Source organism: Anastrepha obliqua, chromosome 4, assembly GCF_027943255.1.
Source record: "Anastrepha obliqua isolate idAnaObli1 chromosome 4, idAnaObli1_1.0, whole genome shotgun sequence".
In the NCBI taxonomy this organism is placed as follows: Eukaryota; Metazoa; Arthropoda; class Insecta; order Diptera; family Tephritidae; genus Anastrepha; species Anastrepha obliqua.
In genome coordinates this window covers 115,576,453-115,601,318 of record NC_072895.1, presented here as the reverse complement: position 1 = coordinate 115,601,318, position 24,866 = coordinate 115,576,453, and the positions used below count along the sequence as shown (strand labels likewise).

The 24,866-nt window shown below is 33.0% G+C and overlaps 1 protein-coding gene across 12 annotated transcripts in view; it reads left to right on the top strand.

The window, feature by feature from the left end:
- LOC129246049 (cell adhesion molecule Dscam2) overlaps positions 1–24,866 on the top strand; it is a 244,335-nt gene that overhangs the window by 207,638 nt on the left and 11,831 nt on the right. For 8 of the 12 annotated variants that reach the window (XM_054884561.1, XM_054884562.1, XM_054884564.1 and 5 more), the window contains 6 exons: positions 4,107–4,319; positions 9,703–9,858; positions 16,315–16,452; positions 18,793–19,100; positions 19,263–19,443; positions 19,521–19,679. In XM_054884561.1, coding sequence (XP_054740536.1) covers positions 4,107–4,319; positions 9,703–9,858; positions 16,315–16,452; positions 18,793–19,100; positions 19,263–19,443; positions 19,521–19,679 — 1,155 coding nt within the window. Of the gene's footprint in view, positions 1–3,432; positions 3,601–4,106; positions 4,320–9,702; positions 9,871–16,314; positions 16,453–18,792; positions 19,101–19,262; positions 19,444–19,520; positions 19,680–24,866 lie in introns of all 12 variants that reach the window. The other 4 variants (XM_054884565.1, XM_054884566.1, XM_054884569.1 and 1 more) reach the window with 4 other exon arrangements.

Sequence of the window (24,866 nt, the reverse complement as noted above, 5' to 3'; positions counted from 1 at the left end):
TAGCGCATGTGTAATAGGTATAATTGGATCGTTTTTACATGCATACTCCCTTTCGTTACCCCATCAGAACTGTATGTAAGCATTCAATTGGCACGCTTTGGAAGCCAGTCATACTGCAAAGGATATCTAAACATTTGTTAAAAACAATATCATTCCTGAACATGAAACAAATATTTCAGTCAGCGCCTCCAAATACTTGATTTGTTTCTCCTAGTGAGGCGTTTTAAACTAATTTCAATCTTCATTTTATGCCTCCGCTCATCTTCGTTTTCAATTAGGGGCATCGACTGCCATACTTCTATATCAGGCAATCCAGAGAGTTCGTGCGGATTTTAAAATTGCTGATATTCTGGGGTTGTAGCTCAAATTAAGTGCAAAAGACCCCGGAGATGCAAGCATTTGCAGAAGGAAGTATGACGAAGAGCTCAAACCTTTTAGAATTGTGATGAGCCCCTTTATGTTTTTTTGTTGTACTCTTTTTCTGCTTTTATAGCTCACTGCACTATTGGCACCCTAGACAGTAGACTGGGTGTACCTCACAGTGACTTCCGCAGGAGTTGTGGAGATGAAGAAGAAATTGAGGCGGTACAACACCTCCTCTGTGAATGCACTTCAAAGAAGCCGTACCAAATATCTTGGCGATTATTTCTTTGAAGTCCTGGGAAATTTGCAAAATGTCTCACTGGAGGGATTTGCTACTTTCTTAAAAAGTTCTAAGCGATTTAAGCAACTTAGTTAGGGGATGGAAATCAAATGTAGGTGTCAGAATGGACCTTAGGGTCACCGAGTTTCTTGCCTTAGACAAGCAATCTAACTAACCAAACCTTCTGCTTCGAACTTTCTTAGTTACCAGGTATACGCGTACTCGCGTTCTTCTCACAAATCCCTCAAAGCCCATTTGAGGTTTGATATTTTTTACCGAAAGATGCGGTCTCATTGTTTTTATAGCTCTAACCACTTTTCAAGGTTTTGCTTTTGCACTTTTGTGACTGATAGACCCGAACATATTTATTTTGAAGGCTTGGACATTCCTGCCACAATTTATCACCTTTTTTTAGAGTATCTTTAATAGATAATTAGTATTCATTAACACCCATGAGAGGAAGAAAAATAGGGCGACCACAAAAGAGATAGTTAGATGGCGTCGAATCAGATCTTAAGGTAATGAACGTACACAACTGGGAAGATGACGCCGGGGATGGAATGAAGTGGAGAAAAATTGTTAATAAACTATGGTCCACCACGGACTGTGAGGCTAAGAAGAAGGAGAAGAAGAAGGATGGAGTTTTAGAATTTTGGTAAAGTGTTTTTTTGCTTTTACTTAGATCTCACTTTTCCCACGTTTTAGATATAAATCTAAATGGGGCTGCAAGTAAAAATTTAGTCACCAGCATCTCAAAATTCACATTCAAAGTATACAGGAAACTTCTTTACTTGTATGCCATTGATGAAAGATAATAAAATATACATAAGGGTACATAAAAATATTTTTTCGAAAATATCTAATATCAGCAACATCGCATGTTTCAAATATCTAGTTTGAGATTTTATTTTATTTCATAATTTACCTACTTTCATGCATCCTTTATATTTTTTTGTATCTTGTTCGTTACACAAAAACTCTTATTTGCTCACTGAATAATCAGCATTCTATACCACACCAAGATCCAGAGCATTGAAACACACTTTATAGCTTTTCATATAGATCTGCTTTCCGTCATTTTTTATTTGGGTTCCAAGAATACTTTGAGAATTCTTTATCGAAAAAATAAATTAATAAAAGAAGGGATCGTTTAAACCTGCAACAACCAAAGTGCCGCTTCAACCTCCATTTCCTATAAATGAGTGCCAAGACTATATTTTTTTCCTAAGAACAGAAGAAAGAAATTCGCTGCGTCTCTCTGAGTTTATTTCGTTTTTCAATTTGAGTCTTTTTGTCTCGATTTATGTCAAATTCGATTATAATTCAATTACGATTTAGTTTTACATACGTACATAACTGCATTTATTTTGACATACATATTTCTTATATACATACATATAAGATTACGTACATACATACATATATACATACATACGATTGTCATTTACACTCACGTTCATGAATACATTGCCATTTGTGAAATAGTCATACATTATTTACATTCATACAAAATTACTCATTAGAAATTAATTAAAAAATTATTTAAATAATATATTATATATTTATTATGAACTATTTAACACAGCATATTAATAACTTTTAATCAAGGAATGTTGTTCGAGTTTGCCAAGTTTAAAATTAAAGTTAATTAACTTACAGTTACCGCTGTTATTTGCTTACGTTTGAGATAGTTTTAATCAAATACATAATAAATTTTACATCTAGAACTTTAGTTAGTGAAAAACTGGACGAAAACAAATTGCATTTAGTAATAATTAGTAATTTTTTAAAATAATATTGCATTTACTAGTGTTGATATGAAGGTGGAAGAAGAGTGAATTTTGATAACTTTGAGGGCATGTTCAAAATTTCGAACGAAACTTCGAATTTTCGAACTTAACTTCGAAACTTCGAACATGTGTCTAAAAGCTTTCAGGTAGTCAAAACTCATAAAAGTCGCGTAATGTACTCAAAAACTAAATTTTAAAGTAAGTGTATACGTATACGTAATACGTGTGTATGTTTCAAAAAGTTGACTTTCAGACTTATTTTCTCATGCAAAATGTTGCACTTTAAAATCGGACATGCGTCTGAGAACTTGCACTAATATTCGAAAATTCGTAATTGTGTCAAAATGCATAGAAATTTTATTACTTATTAAAAAAGCTGATTTTTACAGTTTTTAAATGTTCTATATATATGTTCACGTATATTTCGAACGGTCGCCTTTCAAACTGTTGTACTATTCCAACTGATATCGAAATTCACTCTACTTTTTACTAAATAAAATGTAACATAATAAATTTATAGCTGTGAATTTTTTCCATATTTTCTCTCGAACATTCAAAGCTATTCGAACACTACTTTTCGAGCTATATACGCTTGAGTTTCTACTATTTCAAATACTCTCACAAACACTAAAACGTATGTGCTGATTTTTTTCACAGCGTTACATGTTTTCTTCGAATTCTGCCTTACTCGTTTTAAACTTGTTACTCTTGTTAATTGACAATTTTTTTCACTTACACTTACACAAGCAAAAATTTCGAATTCAACTTTTGTATATTTAATTGTTAAGAAAAAAAGAAAAACGTACAAAAGTAATGTTCGAAATATGTATAATTTCGAAAAACGAAATAATCAACATTGCATTGACGACTTAATTGAGTAATGCCTAAATTTGGCCTATTTCTTTCTCTGTGTCTTTCTTCTTTGTCTCTTTTTGTGTGTGTGTGTGTGTGCGTGAATGTTGGTTTGTGTGCTTCTTCTACATACTTTGGTTGTTACAGGAACAATCGCCCCTTCGCGTGACTTACCAGAATTAACCGCCGAGGATACGATACGCATCATACTTTCCAACTTAAATTTAGTTGTACCGGTGGTAGCTGCTCTACTCGTTATAATCATAGCGATAATTGTTATTTGTATTCTACGTAGCAAAGGCAATCATCATAAAGGTATCTACACAGAATTTTATTAATCGAATTGCGTTTTTCGTTTCTTTCTTTCCATTTCTTTTTTACATTCTCCTACGCTATCTGACAACTCTATATTATGATGTGCTTAATGTACCTACGCAAAAAAAAAAAACACAAAAAAAAAAAAAATCACGAACAAACAAATTAAAAACCAACTTTTATGTTCGTTATCGTTTTTTATTTCAACATTAATTCGATTTAAAAAAACATCTATTGTAAAAATGCATCCTTTCCCTACTGTGCAAAAATATTCAAAATTAAAATTATTAAAATGTTTAAATGTTTGGCTTGCCATAAATATCGATATGAACAAAAAATATGATTTTCGAAAATTCGAAAATGCAATTTCGAAAATTCGAACATCGCAATTATGCATGCCCTACAATTGTAATATACAAAACATACCACAAAAAACTACAAAACAACCGGTTTGTATGTAAAAATTGTATTTCGAATATAAAAAACTACGCACGCATAAAAATCAGGCACTATTGCACCACTCGACGATGGCCACGGTGCAGGCAATTTGAACACGCGCTTACGCCTGCCAGCCTGGATGCCCGAATGGCTCGATTTGAATTTCATGGTGCCTCTCATAGCCACAGTCATTGTGGTAGCGGTGGGTATACTTGTTGTGTGTGTAGCGCTTTCCAGACGCCGTGCGGACGACCTGCGAGGTGGACAAAAGGATGTGTACTGTAGGTTTTACCTTATTCTATGCTTGAGCGCCCATAGCGGAGTGCTTTATCAATATTATCTAAATATATATATATGTATTTTATATGAAAATAGTATTTTTCGAATTTTATTTCTGTTTTGAAAGAAAGGCCAAATAATTAGTTTTCAAATTAGAACTTCAATTTATTTTTACTGCCAAATTGCTGAATCTTGGTGCTTTTCCCATAATTTAGTCACTCTCACATCGGCAATCTAAAAACCAAAAATCTTTTATAAAATGGGTAGTGTATCATAATCTCGTGTTAAATGTTTTTTATCGCGTTAGTTGTTGTAAAATATTGTTACTCATCTTAACTAACCATATACACCTGTATATAAAACATATATAGATAGCCCTTAGCATGAAATCCTGCGAACATTTAAATTTTTCATGATGGAGAAACAACAAGAAAAAATTAGAAAAAATCAACACAAATATACCAACACACAATTCGACTTCGATTTAATGAATTAAATTAGGGCAAAAAAATTCTTGACATTTACACGCTCACCATTAGTAAATAATAAATAGCTAATTACTAACCATATAACGGTAGTATTTATCAAAAAAAAAAAAAAAAAAAATAATAATAATAATACAAATTTTGAATGGCTTTATAAAGATAAATTTGTATGGAGGTATTGTTTTATACTGCATTTAAAACTGTATTATTATTAGTTTTTTGTTTTTTTTTTAATAAGACTTCAAGTTTTTTATACTTTCTCTTTTTCCCTAACGTTTACCAACTTCCCTTTAATTGAAAATCGCTTTAACTTAAAACTATTTCCCGTTCTTAATCACCGTTAGTAGAAACTATATACCCTAAATGTATATAAATGTATATATTAAAAATATTTAATTAATCGTTGTTGTTACTTAAATATCCAAGCAAGTATATTCACTTACGTATATGTATCCACTTAAATGTTAATCGTTATTCCCATCAGCTCATCACATTAACGAATCGGAAATTCCTACCGTATCAAACTCCTAGTTGGTATAATCATAGCGGCTGTTAAATTGATTTATTGCCTAAAACTGTAAGAAAAGAAATTTAAGAGAAGTGCGCACCAAATTTTAATTAACTAGTATATTAGTACTTTAAGGTACCCGAATGTTCGTAATCGTATTTTAAAGGCTTTCTCAGCTATTTAATACAAAGGTATATACTGAAAGAGAGCGTCTTTTGACAACTGAATGCGTAAAAATCGATTTCAGGCTATCTGAAACCTCTCCTTAATCTTATTACGAGAAAATTAGAAAGTGCACGGCGGCTGCCGTAGCTGCATGGGGGACTACCATTCGGAGTGCCTAGGTTCGAGTTAAACATCAAATAATAGAGAAGGTTTTTTCCAACAGTGGTCGCCTATTCGCAGGCAATGGTAAAATCCCCGAGTGCCGTGGAAAAACTTCTCATAACAAACCATCAACCGGTCGGTGGCGGCTTAAAACTGTAAGTCCCTTCTTTTGTTGAAAAGAGAGTCTAGGGTCGAATACCGCACGAAGATCAATAATTTCGGTTGGATTGGATAAACTAGAACCATCAATGTTCAATGTGGTAGAAAGTAGGTATAAGAGAAAAAGATGCAGAAGAAGAGCCATAACTTATTTCTTTTACTAGGTTGTTTAATAAGTTTTGCGGCTCGATATGAGAAACACAATTTTATGGTTTGAAATACACTTTATAATTCAGTATAGTCTCCCTGAACATCAATGCACATGTTCCAACGAGATTTCAATTTATGTATTCCATCCCTGAAGTGAGAATCTGGAAGGGCTGCAAAATACGCTTCCACAGCTGTTATGACCTCATCATTTGATGGAAAAGGCTTTCCACGCATACATTTTTTTAGTTCTGAAAACAGATGGAAGTCGCTTGTGGACAAATCTGGTAAATCCGGTGGATATTCCAACACTTAGAACTTTAATTCATGGATTTTAGCCATTGTCCTGTTGAAAAATATTAGCAAACTGGGTCTTTTTTCACGAATTTTTTCCTTCAGCTGATCTAAAAGGTTACAATAATGTTCAGAATTTATTGTTTTACCAGTTTGCAAGTAATCCACCAACAAATATCCTTTCGTATCCCAAGAAACTGATGCAAACCCTTTCCTGGCCGATTTTTGGCCCAACTCGTCTCGGAGAAAAGAACCAGGTTCTAGAACCTCTTGTTATGGTTTACATAAAATCTTGGTGATAGACCCAAGTCTCATCCACAGTGATGAATCGACGCACAAAATTCACTTTATCCTTTCGAAAACGCTCTAAATGTTTGCTGGGAATGTCGAAAGTCGCATTCGAATATGTTTTAGTTCCATTGTTGGCGAATGCGGCACTCATTGTGCACACAACTTTATGAAACCGAATATTTCACGCAAAATATTGCTTATACTGCGCAATGAGATGCCGAGGACTTCCTCTAAATCTCTTTCAGTCACTCGACGATTTTCTAATTCGATATCCTGTATTTTTCTCCTATTTCTGGTGTTGTTGCTGTTTTTGGACGTCCTTGACGTGGATCGTCTACAAGGCTTGTACAACTACGTTTAAATTCAGCAACCCATTTTTCTACTATACTAATTGATGGCGAAAAGTCCTTATACATTTTCTACATTCGTTCATAAATCTCCTTTGCTTTTAAACTTTCCAAAAGAAAAAAAAAATTCAAATCACAAATGCTGGCTTATAAGCAAAGAATGAATTGACATATTGAAATGAAACTTCACATAAGTTCATATGAATAGTATACCAACATAACGAAAAAGAATAGGCTAGTAGCAACACCCTCTCCTATCGACCCGCAAAACTTATTGAAAAACCTAGTACACCAAGCAACGACGTTATCTAAATCAGATTGAAGATTTATAGCGTCTGTTGTACTTGCAAGCGCCTAGTACATCTTTAACCCTTTACTGCATTAATTAACAAAGCGTTAAAAAAAATTGTTTCACGGTGGAAATAGCTTTATTTAATTACCTTTAAGAGATACTAAAAGTGAAATAATGAGGAAGTTTTATATTTTGGCTGGTTTTTACGGAACCATATATAAAAACTAGTTGAAAAGTATAGAAAATAGTTCAAAAGCGGAAACGTTTTTATCCATCAAGAAAGATGAGTATATCGACTCCATTTCCATTTTTCCACAAAATACTTACGTTTTACACTGTTATCCCGTTTTGAAAATGAATCACGCGCAATTTCACTCTGATATTTCAGCCATTTGCACAAGAGAGAGGTGATTTCGAAATGTCATAAAATAATATAAATTGTTTTTGCGTTTTCTTATTACTAAATGTACATTTGATGGCTTCAGATAGTTTGAATAATTTTATTGTACTTAATTTGGAAACAAAATTGAATCAAAACTGCAATACAATGTATGGGCTTACTATATATGCGGTAAACTGTCACGGGGTATCTATCTGTAAACGGCCATATTTTCCCTGATTTTCATTATAATTATTTATAATGAAGAGTCAATATATTTTTCTCTAAATTGGCATACAGTATACAGTACACGAAAAATACAGTTATGAGAAAAACGCGTATAAAGTTTTAATACAACATAACTATACCTAGGGCTTTAACGCAAAGAATAGAGTCGGCACGGTTGGCGATCTATAATATAAGAAATACTTAAATTTACGTTCTAAAATTTGTTTGACATATTCTTAAAGGATTATACCAACATTTTATGAAAAAAGAAATTTTTTTGTTGTGTTCGAAATTTACAGGTATCTGACCTCTTAAATCATCAGCATACCAAAAAAAATTTGCGTTTTTAAAACAACTGGAAATGTGATTAGCAAAATATATGAAAAGTAGGAGGCTTAGTATTCTTCCCTGGAAGACAACAGAAATATAATTTGAATTAAAAATACATAGTATATGTATAATAAATATAAATATTTTTTCGAATCGATGTGAGATTTAAATGAAAAGCCGCGCTTGTTTCTAAATCTATAGGGCTGAAAAAGGTTATCGATTAATTCATTCACTGGACATAACATTTTGTACAAATTTCAGGTAATATTGAGGCAACTGCCTGCTTTGAATAAAACAAAAAAAGTTTAGCGATTAACTTATTCACTAGACATAAAATGATGAGCACAAATTTCAGGTAATATTTATTGTTTTACCAGTTTGCAAATAATCCACAAACAAAAATCGCATCCCAAAAAATATTAAGGCAACTGCCTGCTTTGAATAAAGTAAAAAAAGACACAAAATATTGTACACAAATTTCAGGTAATATTAAGACTAGGCTTGGCTTGGCTACCTGCTATGAATATACCAACGAGTTGTGATTATAAAATTTTAGCTTCCCTAGATACAAGTTTTTATGACACGACCCCTTAGTATTTTTTCCTTGTCATTATAGCATTCTGAAATCAACACTTAGCTCAATTTATTATTTTTACATTCAAAGTTCTATTCTTAATGTTTCCACACACTTCCACTTTCCACTTTTGAATGTTGGTTTTCCTTTCCTTAACATTTCACCACTCTATTTAATTCTGTAATCACTCACCATTCTGATGTCGCTATTAATTTTTTAAATTTCTCGTCAATACATACACTTCAATCTTCAATTTAGTTTCCTTTAAGTTTATGTGAAAACTATTTTTAATTTAAAAAAGAAATCCCAAGAACCCCAAACTAAGATGCTTTTCTAAAAATCGAAATTCATAGAACAACAAAGAAACAATGATCGGTACAATTTTGAATCCCGTCTTATGAACCACAAAATTATAGCACATGGAATCATAAATCATCCATTTCATAATATTATTCGTACCTTTGAATTAATCGTACGTATGTTGGTATATTTATGAAAATCAAAAAAAAAATATTCAAGTTTTTTTTTATTGTATTAAAATTTCATATTTAAATTTCGTATTTAAATTTAATACTTCGCAGAAAATGTATTTAAACGTAACGTACTTGTACTGGTAATATTTGGAAGAAAATTCAAACACATGTAATTAGTTATATAAAAATGTGTTGCACCAACCTTAATTCTTTTAAGCTCGTTCGTTGGCTCGTTCTCCTTCTCTTTTTAACTCTGGCACTCACTACAAAAACCAAGAACACGTAAGTCGAATTTTGTGCGTTTGTGTGACTGTATCGAAAAAGTGTGCACTGTGCCAAATAATTGAGTAAAACTACAAAAACAAAATGCATAGTAAAAATTTTACACTTAGCTGCCGAATATACTACAAAAACAAGGCGAAAACAAAAAACAGAAGTAAAGTAAGAATTTTTGAAAGTTTCAAGTTTAAGCCAAATAAGTTGAAAGTCAGTGGTAAAAGCATCTTCAGTGCCCCCAATATTGAGTTTGCCATATCATATATTAATTCTAGATGATGTAGTTTATAATCAGACCATGGGACCTGGCGCCACTCTGGACAAGCGCCGACCAGATTTACGTGATGAACTCGGCTATATTGCACCACCCAACCGCAAGCTGCCACCAGTGCCCGGCTCCAACTACAACACCTGTGACCGGATTAAGCGAGGTACAGTGATAAGTAAGCATCTAAATTTACAAACGACAACATTTATTAATGCCAGCAAATATCCTCTTGTTCTTCTATTCTGTTTGTTTTTTATTTTTTTTGGTTTCGATTTTTGGAGTGACAAGTTGGTCATTTATTTTTTGGCTTGGATTTGAATGATGGTTTCAGTTTATTGGTTATTCAATTCATGCTTTGCGCCATAAGCAAATTCAATACAAGTAAAAAAGGACAAAATGCTAAAGAAAAACTAGTTTTAAAGTAAAAATGCAAATGTAGATTAACAAATTCTAGCGTTCATTTTAACATAGAATTTAGTTGAGATTTAAATAATGTACATTTTGCTTATTTTGTACGCACTTTTGAAACATCTCTTCTCACGGTGTAGCGTTATTTGTACATATATTTAACTCAGTTGTTTTTGAACACAAAAAATTTATTAAAGATTTCGTAATGTCCTTTTGGGGAAAATTTTATACTTCTTGCATGCTTCATAAATGTTGTAGTAAATTTAGATAATAGGTTTAAGTAATGACTTTTGCTTTTATTCTGAGTGAAACAAGATTTCAGGAAATGATCTCTAGCTACTTCAAATACAAGGTGGCGTAAAATTAATCCTATAATTTTTTACAAACAAAAAGTGTATATAAAAAAAAATTATTACATAAAAAAGCGCTCCAGTGCTTGTCTGTTTGTATATTACAGCTGTTTAGTTCACAAGTGTCAAATATGATGGATGTACAACGCAAAAATTATAAATCTTCCGATAGGTTGATTAATTTTGCGCCACCTTGTATAAAAATATATTGTAATATATATAATATATTGTAATAAAAAACAGCACAACAAAAGATATCGAGTAAATTAATATATGTTAACGGAAACTTTTTGTTAACGTATAGGAATCAGTTTTAATCGCTCGATTTGGGGTCTTGGCAACATTACCACCTTGATCAAAAAGTTCTCGGAATATATTCGGAAAATTCGAAATACAAGTTTATTTCTTAAAAGTTATTTTGTCGCCTACAAAGTACTCCCCATCAACTGCAACGCACTTAGGCCAGCGTTTGATCCAGCCCTCAAAACATTTGTGGAACTCTACTTTTCGTATAGCCATCGGAACCGTTTTCGATTATTTCATTACTTCCTTTCAGCTGTTAAAACGACGAAGTGGTTTGGACTGTAGTTTGATGGTATTCGTTTCGTTCTTGGTCAAAAATCCACTGTGGAACTGTGCAATGTGCGACGGTGTAAAATCCACGAGATGTTTTTCCACAAATCATTCCCTTTTTGGCGAACTGCTTCACTTAAACGTCTCATAGCGCCCAAATAATACTCCTTATTAACTGTCTGAACTTCTGGCAAAAAATCGTGGTATAATCCATAAAAAACGACTTGGTTTTTTTGATCTTGGTTCATACGAAGTTCTACACTCATGATGTTTGGACTGCGTGCCGTACTCAAAACCCCACGTCTCGTCTCCAGTAATGATGGGTTTGACGAATTTGGAGTCGGATTCAGCCTTCGAAATCAAGGCATTGAATCCATCCATAAAAACTCGTTGGTGCAAATTCAAATCCAATTGTAGAAAATAGAGAACACGAGCAGAGGTAGATTTATGTACGACGGCGTACCCGGGTACCCGAGTACCCTCATATTCGTTGGAATTTCGTTCATTACCCAACTGCTTAAATGTTTGTTCGAAATGTTCAAGGTTCTGAACAAACAGTAGTTGATTTTTAGCTTACTCTCACATATCTATCTATATATATAAATGTGAAAATCTGTCCCTATATTCGCTTAAAACTCGAGAACGGCTGAACGGATTTATCTTATCTTGGTCTTGAATTATTCGTGGAGGTCTAGGGAAGGTTTAAAAGGTGAGAAAAATTCGAATAATTGCCGGGAAAATGGTCAAAACGTGGACCCGGGTAACCTTTGGTTGTGTATGTACAATATGGGTATCAAATGAAAGCTGTTGATAAGTGCTTTGATACGGGGTAATTTTCATACCTATTGATGACTAGGGTCTCGAAATATATGCCAAAACGTGGACCCGCCGTGTCTTTAAACCGAATTAAACCGAACTTACACACATTGTTAAGTAGGTATTGAAGATGGTTTCCGTATAGTTTGAATACCTATTGGTAGATAGGGTCTCGAGATATAGGTCAAAACGTGGACCCGGGTAACCCTAGGATGTGTTTGTACAATATGGGTAGCAAATGGAAGCTGCTGATGATTCTATAGTATAGAGTATTTTTAATGCCCCTCCGTAACTAGGGTCTCGAGATATAGACCAAAACGTGGACCTGGATAACCCTAGGATGTGTTTGAACCGGTACCTTACCTGTATATAGGTGACCACCACAATCAAATTTTAAAAAAGTACAGAAAAGGCTATTGTGACATCTTTAGAAAGTATGTTGAATGAAAAAAATCAACTAATTCAACTGTTTAAACATTTTACGAGTTCTATAAAGAAAACTTAATATGAAAAATTTCTTGCGATATAAAACAAACATTTTATGTATGGTGGTGCGAAGCCCACTGGGTGATGCTAGTTTTTTTTTATACATAATACATAATAATAATAATAAATCTTATATTTTAAATACATACAAAAACAAAATGTATGCTTCCTTCAAAGAATTTGGGAAAAATATTCAATTTTTTATTAAATGCATTTCTTTAGCTTTCCAAGGATGTTTGGCACTATGAATGAATAGTTTGTAAAACCTGAAAGAAATGCTAACAAAAAAGGAATAATAACAAGTTTCGCTCAAATTACTCGGAAATACTCGATAAGCTCGAGCGTACGCTGTACAATTTGCGAATAATGAGCAGCACCGAACAGGTGTGCGGGTACTCGTTGCTCATACGCCCAGGCTGTTCGAAAATGTACGAACAAAATCGGGAGCGCTACTAGAGACTATCAGATATTATGTGTCTTACATACTTACAAGTTATTATAACCTTTCAAAATACTATAGCCCTGCTCTACTACCACAACGCTCTTTTCGCATCTTCCATTGCTCCAAACAGCTGCAAATCTTCTTCCATTAGCCTATTCTGGGCTATTGAAATTGAAATTTGAAAAGGTCGAGCCAAGGAGCACCAGGAGATTTGGTGGCTCCTAAAATACTCAGGCTATTGTATTTAAAGCTCTGGAAAGAGGGTAGATAGTCAAGGAGGGAAGGAGAAAAGTATCAGAGAAAGAAATAGGAAAGAATTGAGACAGAGATAGACATAGTTACTCCTGTGAGAATTTTCCAGATTCTTTGGCAAATCTGTAAATATCCTCCAGTTTTAGAGAACGAATATTACTCATTTTCACGACATCGCAACCCAAAACTCGTAGCCGTGCTCTAGCAAAGGCAGAACACTCACAGAGAAAGTGCACAGTGCTATCCGCCTCCTTCAAGCACGACAGGCACATTGGGTCCTCAATGATTCCAATGGTGGCCATAAGCTGATTCCATGGATTGTGTCCTGTAATGATACGGACCATCAACCGAACGTCTTTCCTTCCAAGTATTAGAAGAAAGCTTGACAGTTTTCTGTTCGGACTTGTCACAAAACACTTTGCAGTTCTGCAGCGTTCTAGACCGGACCATCGCTCTTTATGTAGATTGCCTACATAATCGCTGATCCAATTCATGATACCTGCGGAACTGATTCCGATTATTGGCTCTGGCCTTTGTGATCTAAGGTTGGCCAATTCATCGGCAATTTCGTTTTCTTGAACACCGAAGTGTCCTGAAACCCATATAAGTACAAGCCTGTTTTGTCTTGCGACAGAGTTAAGCTTCTTCTTACATTCTTGAACAATCTTTGAGGTTTGCTTCGCGTTCTCCAGGGCCTTCAGTGCAGCCTGACTGTCACTGAAAAATCCCATCTGTTTCCTGCTCTATCTCCTCCCGATTATCCATTCGGCTACTTTCAGGATGGCAAAAACTTCCGTTTTCAAAACAGTTGTCATTTCCTCCATAGCATAGTGATACTTATTACTATCGTTTAAGTACCATCCGGCTTCAGACCCTATTTCATTCTTGGACCCATCGGTTCATTCTGGATCGCTCTATTGCTCACGCATTCTGGACTATACTGATTTGTTTTTTTTTTTTTTTTGAGGGAAAGAGGTACTGCATTCGAAAGAAAAGGCTTCACGCTAAACAACTGACATTTGGCGCTTGCGTACGCGTAGCTGCATCAGTACCTTTATTTAATAGCTACACCTTCAATCTTCTTGAGAGCTTATATTTATCATCTGTACAGCCCATTGTTTCTGTCAGCGTACAACGAAAAATTGGGTCAGAACCTATGAGGGTCGTTTGAAAAGTCCGTGCAAAATCAGAGAGATAGAACCAGCAGCGCATATCAAGGTTATGTTTAATCAGCAGCATCTCTTGGAAGAACACACACCGAATTTCAGCCAGATCGGTCTATTTCTTTGTGTTTGTGATTCGTTTCAATTGAGAAAGTCGAGTGATTTTCAAGAAAAATAATTTCGTGCTTGGAATTTCAAGCCTCAGCAGACCACCATTTTCAGACCTCCATGGGCAGATATTTACAGCCAACCAGAGCTGTTGATGCAATGTAGACGATTAATGAGATTTAGGTTGGCGCACTGCCACAGGCTGTCAAAGAAAGGAGCACCCAGTGACTTTAATCATCTAGCTGCCAAACTCGGACATTTACAAGAAAAGTACTTAACAGTAGTCTCCTTCTCTAAAAGGTCCACATAGCTTCTGCAATGGGGTTAAATGGTAAACCTAGTTTTCCCGCGCGTGTATGGATCATCCATAGACCGATAAACATAGTTATGAGTTTGGAAATTCAATGGCATGGAGTTTCCAGGACTTTCTGTGCCCTCCCTCTATTGTACTGAGGCCAAAGGGTTTTCGAAATAGCACATGGGGAAATGGAGCTTTCTCTTTTATGGGCTTTCCTTAGAAATAATTTGTGCAATTCCCCTTTAACAACAGTTAGGGGGATGCGGGGTCTCTAATACCAATTCAGTCCCCTTCCTGGCAAGCTCATCATCAATATCATTTCCCTCTATGTGCTTATGTGCTGGAACCCAGATTGGAGAAATGTTACCTGCACACCCAAGAAATTTAATCTCCTCCTTACAAGAGTTGACAAGTTTGGATCGGCACCATGGCATCGTCAGGGCCTTGAGCGCAGCTTAGTTATCAGAGAAAATGTGCTCCCTTGTTCAGTTGTTGAAGAATTTCGTAGCTTAGACCTATTCAAACGTTACCTGGTTGATCAATGGTAATCATTTAGGGAGTGCAAAAAGAGTTGACAAGACTTGTGGTTTATTTCCTTTGTGTGGAGATGTTTGTACGAGTTTTGGGTCAACTCTAGACGTTTTACACAGATATTGTTATCGTAATCGCTTACGCATCACCCTCTAGGACGGTTAGCTCATAAATTGTCATTGCTGTGCCATGTACCGGTAGGCCTACAAAAGAGTTGTTTCAATGGGGTTGGTTTCAGTGGGAAAGTAAAGAGATGATTAGTATTATACGGGGTTTTTAACAAGACGGGCATATAAGTTAAGTACATCTGGATAGTTATGAGTCTAATTTGCTCTAATATTCGGAACGTACAATACTTGTGCCACTGAAATGAGGGACTCAGGATGCAGTTGAAGCTCTTCGTCTTCGATAATTAGGGATTGGTCTTCGATTACAACATTCTTGTATGAATGCCTATGAAGGTTTGTCGATAAACCACCAGGACTGCCATTCCCATTGCTGTCGCTTTTTCGTACGGGAATGACTAGAGGTTTGTCCGACCAAGAACTCTTATTTTCGGTATCTAACCCTTTTTAAATCAATGAACCCCTCCATGCACATATCGAGGTGTTTCTCGGCGTTAACCAAGAAGAAGAAAAAGAAGAAGGCTGATGCAACTGTTTGCACTTCAGGATAACCTGACAACTATCGATACTTTATTTTTTGAGTATGAATATCAAGAGTATGAATTTGAGAATCCTCCTTTTTAATTTTTTTTTTTTAATTAAGAAATTGTAGCAAATGAGATTTTTTATGAAAATTTTGTTTCACTCACAATGCTTTCGCCTTTTATGCCATTTTACTTAAAATATAAATTATTTGTTTTTTTTTATTTTTATTTTTATGTCCACCGTATCTAATCTGCCTACAACAAATCCTAACCCGAATAAACCCCAATTTACGTATATGGCTTTTTTACTCCTGCATCCGCTTGATGTTATATAAAACACGATTTATATTGAATTTTTAAAATCGTACGGAAACATTTAAAATGACTACGAAAACAATACCAAACAAACAACAAACACTTACACAACTACACGAAACCCCACATATAAATTTATTGCTATCAAAACTATAAAAACCTCTATGGGCTTATGCCACACCATACACAAATTGTCCATGCAATGCTTGTGTGTATTTGTGTGAGTAGCACGTGGCATTCGCTCGAATCACTCAACCTGGGATCCACGCCGTACAAACTTGTATGAGGAATTGAAGGCGCCACCAGTGCCATTGCACGGTAATCATTATGGTCCCGAGGATGTACAGTGCCATTACAGACATCCAGGTAGGCGTTAATAGGGTGGTACTTATTTTTGAAGAATTTAATTTTTTCTATTCATTTTTGAGTTCTGTTTTTTAATAATATTGTGTTGAAAGATTCTTCCGTTTATATTTGGTTTTTTTTTTCGATATTATTTATCCATAATTTCGCATCATTTTTCGTGACTAACAACAGACTAATCGATCGAAGGTTGCAAGAGGCTCACAATTTTTTTTTTTTTGTGTTTACTACTGAAATGAATTCAATGAAGCGCACTGGAACCCATAACCTCAAAATTATTCGAAATTTGAAAAATAGCATTTTTGTAGTAAGAACACTTTAAAATTGCTTCAGAATACAATGATACATTTCTTAGAAAACATAAATCAAAATTTCACATTCAAAATGTTTGGCAGTTTTAGCTTACATAAAAAAAGAAAAAAAATTAGAAAAGGTATTCCTAATCTTTTTCGAAATTGCGTTGGCTTACAATGCCATTAAATTTTTTTTTCGTCTTTTTTTTTGGAAATTTTATAAATTTTCTCTAAGCTTAGGATATTTTTATTTCCACCCCGAAAGTGCTTCAAAATAATTACATTCGTAAAATTCAAATCTATTTTCACCAGCCTACCTACATTATTCATAGGTATAAGGTGCTCCCAACGTAAATAGAAGGCCTTAGCTACAAGTCACACAATACGGGAAAACATAACATTCTGATCGAGACTGCTGAACTCAATGCGATGTGTGAGCGAGTTCGGCCTGTAGTCCTGCTCACTGTGGACATTTAAATGATATCGTTTTTCCCTTATAATTGTTAAGAGCCATATTTTGAAGAAGAATAGTGAAGGCTGAATGAACTTAAATTTTTATAACATCCAGGCGCGCCTTATGAACGACCTTTAACTTAGTTTTTACATTACCAACAACTTTTTTGAGTAGACTTAATAATAAAAATCGCAAGCGGACTTACTCCTCACTTTCATAAGGCGTAAACTTTTATTATTAAATTACTTTCAACTTTTTTAAGTAGAACTAATAAAAACTGCAGGGTAAAATTTTATTTTTCTATAAAAAAATATATTAGATTTTATTTTTTTTATATAAAAAATATGATACAATTTTATTTTTTCTTATAAACTAAGGTCAGATTTTATTTTTTTTTAAATGGTGACATTTTGTTTTTAATAGGGTAAGTTTTATTATTTTTATAAAAAACAGGATAAAATTTTATTTTTTTATGAAAAATAGAGTAAGATTTTATATTTTTAGAAAAAAATAGGGTAAGATTTAGTTTTTGGTATAAAAAAGGGTAAGATTTAATTATTTGCTTTTTTTTATAAGGTAAGGTTTTTTTTTAATTTGTTTTTTATAAAAAATACGTTAAGTTTTTATTTTTATAACAAACAGGGCTTGTAGAAAAACATAACACGTTTTTTTATTATATAAAAAATAGGGTAGGATTTTATGTTTTGTTTTTTATAAAAAATTAGGGTAAGATTTTATTTTTTTAATAAGAAAATGGGGTAAGATTTAATTTTTTTTTTATAAAAATAGGGTAAGATACTATTTTTTATTAAAAAATAGGGTGAGATTTTTTTTTTTTTTTTTATAAAAAAATAGGGTAAGATTTAATTTTTTTTTTAAGAAAAAATAGGATAAGATTTAATTTTTTTATAAAAAATAGGGTAAGATTTAATTTTTTTTATAAAAAAAACAGGGCAAGATTTAATTGGTTTTTTATAAAAATAGGGTAAGATTTCTTTTTTTTTTATAAAGAAACAAGATAAAATTTTGTTTTTTTTTTAAATAGGATAAGATTTAATTTGTTTTTTAAATTTGGTAAAATTTCGGTCCGTATTTATTACATCTTGCAATGGAATTTCGTTTGCACATTTTTGAAGTCCTACACAATAAAAAAGCTCTAAAAGCTTCGAGCAGTGCTTATGTTCTTCTCTTTTTCCTATAATTTATTAAATATCTTCTTATTAATTATCGTCAGAAAATAGTTTTATTTTCGTTAAAAATGTTTTACTAAAATATTTAAGTTCTCTTTTTGTAATTTTGTGGGCCCTCAAACAAAGATATCGAATTTAACATCTACTAACAGTAAGTAATAGTGTGTGCGTATGTGTGTGTATAAAAAAAATAAAAAATTAGAAATATTTATAAAAATTATTAAAATTTTGCATGCTCTTTCGAATAATAACGTTTTAACGCAGTACATGGTAACAACAGTAACAACATAACCCATTAAACTACCAAACAAAACAAAAAAATAAACAACACTCCCCTATTAACTTTTAATATAATTTACTAATTCAAAAATTTTTCAACAAAACTCCTAAAAATACAACCACAAAGGCATGGAAGATGAGATCTGCCCCTATGCGACTTTCCACCTGCTCGGCTTCCGCGAAGAAATGGATCCCACAAAGGCTATGAACTTCCAAACCTTCCCACATCAAAACGGACATGCACCCGGACCCGGACATGCTGGCACCATGGGACCACCCGGTCATCCCGGACATGTACACTCACGCTCCGGTTCACAGTCAATGCCACGTGCCAATCGTTATGCCCGTAAGAATAGCCAGGGTGGCCAGTCGTCGATCTATACACCAGCACCGGAATATGATGACCCAGCCAATTGCGCTGAGGAAGACCAATACGTGAGTGGAGGAAAAGTGTTTAATTTGATTTTTCATTTATGTTTAAATGAGACATTAAATGTTTTTAAATGAGAAATGAAATGTTTTTTATTTATTTTTTTAATTGCTTGTTTTTGGATATTTGTTTTTAATGCCAAATAATAATTTGTTTATATATTTCAGCGCCGTTACACACGCGTCAACTCACAGGGTGGCAGCCTGTACTCTGGCCCAGGACCCGAATATGATGATCCCGCCAATTGCGCACCCGAAGAGGATCAATACGGTTCACAGTATGGCGGTCCATATGGAACACCATATGATCATTATGGCTCACGCGGCTCGATGGGACGTCGCAGTGTTGGTAAGTAGGGGGAGCGCAAGTGTTTTGGTATGGAATAGTGCGGGTGGCTATAAAGGTTTCATGCAATTATTAATCAGGTTCTGCACGTAATCCAGGCAATGGTTCACCAGAACCTCCACCACCACCACCACGCAACCACGACATGAGCAATTCATCGTTCAATGACTCCAAAGAGAGCAATGAGATCTCAGAAGCTGAATGTGATCGCGATCATGGACCACGCGGCAATTATGGCGGTGAGTTTGATGAACAAAAATGCAAAGAATAATTAAAAATAATACTAGCGATTATAAAATTAAAAAAAAATTAAGTTAGTGCCAATATTTCGCAATATTTTGAGATATAAATTTTAATAACATTTACGTATTTTATGTATAATGGCATTGCAAATGTATACTAAAAGCATTTAAATATTTTTTCTGTGTATTTAACACAACTTTATGCTAATCAATGCTATTTTTGTGTCTTCAATAATTTATTATTTAAAAAACAAAAAAAAAATATTCGCAGAAGACTCCAATGAGGGTGAGTGAAAAAGCAATCGGATTGTTTTCGAAATTACATGATTGTGCAATTTACTGTTAATTTTCAAATTTGTCACGCATTTTAAGCGCAAAACTTTCTGTTTGTAAAAGTTTACTTATAAGTAGCGCATAATTTTAATTTGTTCCATATGTTAAAAAATTATTACGAATACTACCGCGCAGTCAGTGCTGCCTTCCCGATTTTACAAAAACAAATTAGAATAATAATATAATTCCATTTATTCATTTACACACTCAAAAACATCATCTTCGAATGCATTCACTCACTGATCTATCCTATCATTTATTCATTTATCCTCGGAAGTCATGAAGCGTGAAAATTTTCGTTTGCCATTTTTCATAAGCCCCCTTCTTTGCGAAGCTCATGGAGTTTTAGTTGTTAAGTTATACATACATACAAACATTCATGCATACATATTTAATACTGAGTTATTTATTTATGATTACTCGAATATTTGCTCAAACGCAGTTTATTTTAGTTTACGCCAAAACTTGCATCCTAAAGTAGGCTTGGGTTAGCTTCAACTTACATCAGCGGTACTTGCAATAAGTAAGCACCATTGCCATTGTAAGTCCTGTGCTTAGCGGCATCTACTTTTGGTGCATTTTTTGCGCTTGCATTGATTTGCCCCTCTCATTTAGACCCTCAACAGTTCAACGAATCTGTGAATCATTAATCGTCGACACTCATCGAAAGCCATAAAATCGTATTTGAATACCTAAATATGCGTCATTCAAATCATCTCATGCCCCAACTACGTTTTGTACATTTTTTCAACTTACCCATATAAATGTTTTCAAATATTCATACTGTGTTTTGCTAAAAAGTGTTAACACCTATTTTTGGATTAATTTTTTTCAAAATTAAAATTTATGGTTACAGTTTATTTATTCTCACAGGATTGGGATATTATATTCACCATTCACTTCACCCTAATTTGCACCATTTCATTTCGTTTCATTTTCAAGCACATCATGTTGTTCACACCCTGTATTTTGTGTTTATGTGCTGGGTTTATTAAAATTAATGATTTTTTTTTAATTTTATCAAAATACGTTCTGTGACTAAATAAATTTTGGGGTCTTTAGTTTTAAAGATTACGAATAATCAATTTTCTAATAAGTTATTTTTATTTAATAGATATTTATTGTTTATATAGTATAATATTTATAAGTATATAAGTTTTTGTTTTCTATTTCATGTCAAATCATACGTGGCATCAGCATGTTCACTTCATTAAAGCGATTTACGTTAGTTAATTATGTGTGTAGTTGCAGAATTTATCATTTGTAGTTAATAAAAATAAGAATAAGAGTAAAAAATATTTGATAATATAACTTTTTGAAACTGGTTCCCAAGTTTATAGCTCCAGCGAATTATTTTCAGTAATAATGATCTCAAATTAGGAATGGAAAATCTTTTTTGTTAATTCCCGCAAATAATTTGCTCAATGGGCTGAAGAATTATTTTGCACACATACATACGTACTTATAACGATACATTCACCGACAAATGTTTAGATTTATCAGCTTTGTCAAGTTTTATTTTCTGTGTTTTATGCTTGCAAATCAGAGCCTTATGATTATTCCTTTGTTATGCATTCCAGCAGATTTTTTTCGTTAAAACAAGAAACTGAAACCATGTTCTTGCGTTCTGAAATCATTATTTAAACTTTTTTTAAATATAATATAATAATATGAAGTGAGACAAAATTAGAGCCAAATAAAGTAGGATAAAAAATTTAATTAAATAAAGTATATTAAAATAAAATAAAGTAAAAGAGAACAAAGTAAAATATAATGAAATAAAAGTAAATAAGAAAAACAAATAAAGGAAAAATGTATCTAAATAAACAAAATGAAATAAAATCAATTTTTTATTTAAGATTTTTTGTAATAAAGTAAAATAAACTGAGATAAGAAATAAATAAAATAAAATAAAATAAAAGGAAATTAAAAAAATAAAATAATCATAATTTATTGAAGACATGAATTCAAATTTAATAAAATAACTAAATAAATTTAATAAAAAAAGTGAAGTGAAACAAAGTGAGAGTAAAATAAAATAGTATAAAATAAAACTACATTAAAGTGTATAAAGCACAATAAAATTAAACAAAAAATTAAGTAACATCACAAAAGAAATGCAATTAAACAAACTGAAATTAAATGAAATTTGTATCAACATTTTTTTTAAATAAAATAAATTAAAGGGTTACATACGTCCAGCAGCACCAAAAATGCGCTAAAAGAAAACCTGTTTTTAGAAGGGATAACAATAGAAATAAATATAAAAAAATATTATGCATTGTTTATTAGTACTTAAACTTTATAAACAAATTTATTTTAATTTTTCTTTACAAAAATTAGTATATACAAAATCACGTGACCCAAAGTACAATGAGAAAAAGTTGCTCCACGGTCTGCATCATTTCTCTTGAAATGTTGATGGATCTGTAAAAAGTAAAAAACAACTTGTAATTAAAAAATTGTAGTTTTAGTCTATCGGGCCGGATTTTGCATTTTGAAAAATTTTGTAATTTACGGCATTTTAAAAAAGGTATGTATAAATATGTTTATACAATTTTTTAATAAAGATATCAAAAATCCGACTAGACAGACTTTAGAATATATAAAAAAAACCGCCAAAAACTATAAAGATTAATAATCTGTAAAAAACATCGATATTTTTTAAATTCTGGAGGTATGTAACCCTTAAAAACGAAACAAAATTGAACCAAATAAAATAAAATTAAATAAATAAGGTAAACTTATAAAACATAATAAAAATGAGTAAAATAAAATAAAACAAATCATTATATGATAAAACAAAATAAAATAAAATTTAAATATTAGGTTGAGGCATAAGTTCGTAGCGTTTCTACCAAAGACTTTTATTTAAAAAATAATAATATTATATTAATTAGTTAATCAATTATACATATATTCGCCGTTGCTGTTTACAACGCCTTCCCACCTCTCAACCAATTTGTTAATGCCGTTCCGCCAAAACTCTTCTGATGTGGCGACAAAGAAGTCGTTGATCCAGTTTTAAGGACCTCTTTGTTGTCGAATATCCTTCATATGGATTGGCAGGGAGCGGAAAGGATGGCAATCGGTTAGTGGAAGATCCGGAAAATACGGCGGATGCTGAACGACCTCCCATTCGAGCTCTTGGAGCGCGGATTTGACGACTTGCGCAACATAGGGCCGGGCGTTGTCGTGAAGGAGTATGGTCTGATTATATCGATCAGGTCTTTCCAGTCGAAAAGCCTCATTCAGCCGGTGCAGCTGGGCAATGTAGAGCTTCTTGTTGAGCATTTCCCAGTGCACCATGTCCTCGCAGTTCAACCAAACACATGTCATGATCTTCCTTGGATGCAGATCCGGCTTGACTCTCGGCTTGGACGTATCTCCTGGAGCCACCCACTCCTTTCTTTTCTTCATATTGATGGGCAACATTTCTCATCTCCCGTGACGATTCGGTACAAAAGGCGCTGTTTATGACCGCGCGTTGCTGAATGGCGGGCGAGATCTGAGAAGCAATTTGAAGGCGACTTTCTTTGGTTTTTCGTTGAGCTCGTGAGGGACCCAGGCTCACAATTTTTCGGTAAATCCCATTGAATGAAGATGATTGAGAATCGTTTTATGATCGCAGCTAATTTTTTTCGCTAATTCACGACTGGCTTGGCTACCGTTCTCCTTCAAAAGTCATTTGAGACGTTCTTCCTCGAACTCAGAAGGTCATCCGTCACCACTTGTGAACCTTGCAAACTAGATCCGTGCTGTAGACTCATCTATGACACTTTCTTCATACACGTCGAAAGTGTCCCGGACTGCTTCGGCAGCTTTTTGACCTCGATGAAAAGCAAAGAAGAGCAGGTGTCGAAAATGTTGATTTTGGCTCCTGGATATTCCATTTCTAAGCCTCAAAACTAATAAAAAATTAAATAACAAAAAGAAGAAAAATACAATTAACATAGTTTTTTAGAGCAGAAAGAGTTCTATCGAATGAATACTTACCCTTTGCCAAACAGCAAACAAATCGTTGTAAAATAAATGAAACTATAAAAACGCTATGAACTTATTCCCCAACTCAATAGAATGAAGTAACGTAAAATAAAACAAAATAAAATGATTTAATGAAAAATAAGAAAAAAAAGAGGTTGTCTGTAAAGTCGGTTTACTGACGATAGCTTAACGTGATAACGTCATAAGAAAATACTGATTGAATGGTTGCATTTTCAAAAGAAAATTTTAATTTTATTTGTTTGATAGATATTTTGTATGGATATAGAGAATGAGTTAACATTAACATAACATAATATACTTTAACATAACATAACATAACATAACATAACACAACATAACATAACATAACATAACATAACATAACATAACATAACATAACATAACATAACATAACATAACATAACATAACATAACATAACATAACATAACATAACATAACATAACATAACATAACATAACATAACATAACATATAACATAACATAACATAACATAACATAACATAACATAACATAACATAACATAACATAACATAACATAACATAACATAACATAACATAACATAACATAACATAACATAACATAACATAACATAACATAACATAACATAACATAACATAACATAACATAACATAACATAACATAACATAACATAACATAACATAACATAATATAACATAACATAACATAACATAACATAACATAACATAACATAACATAACATAACATAACATAACATAACATAACATAACATAACATAACATAACATAACATAACATAACATAACATAACATAACATAACATAACATAACATAACATAACATAACATAACATAACATAACATAAC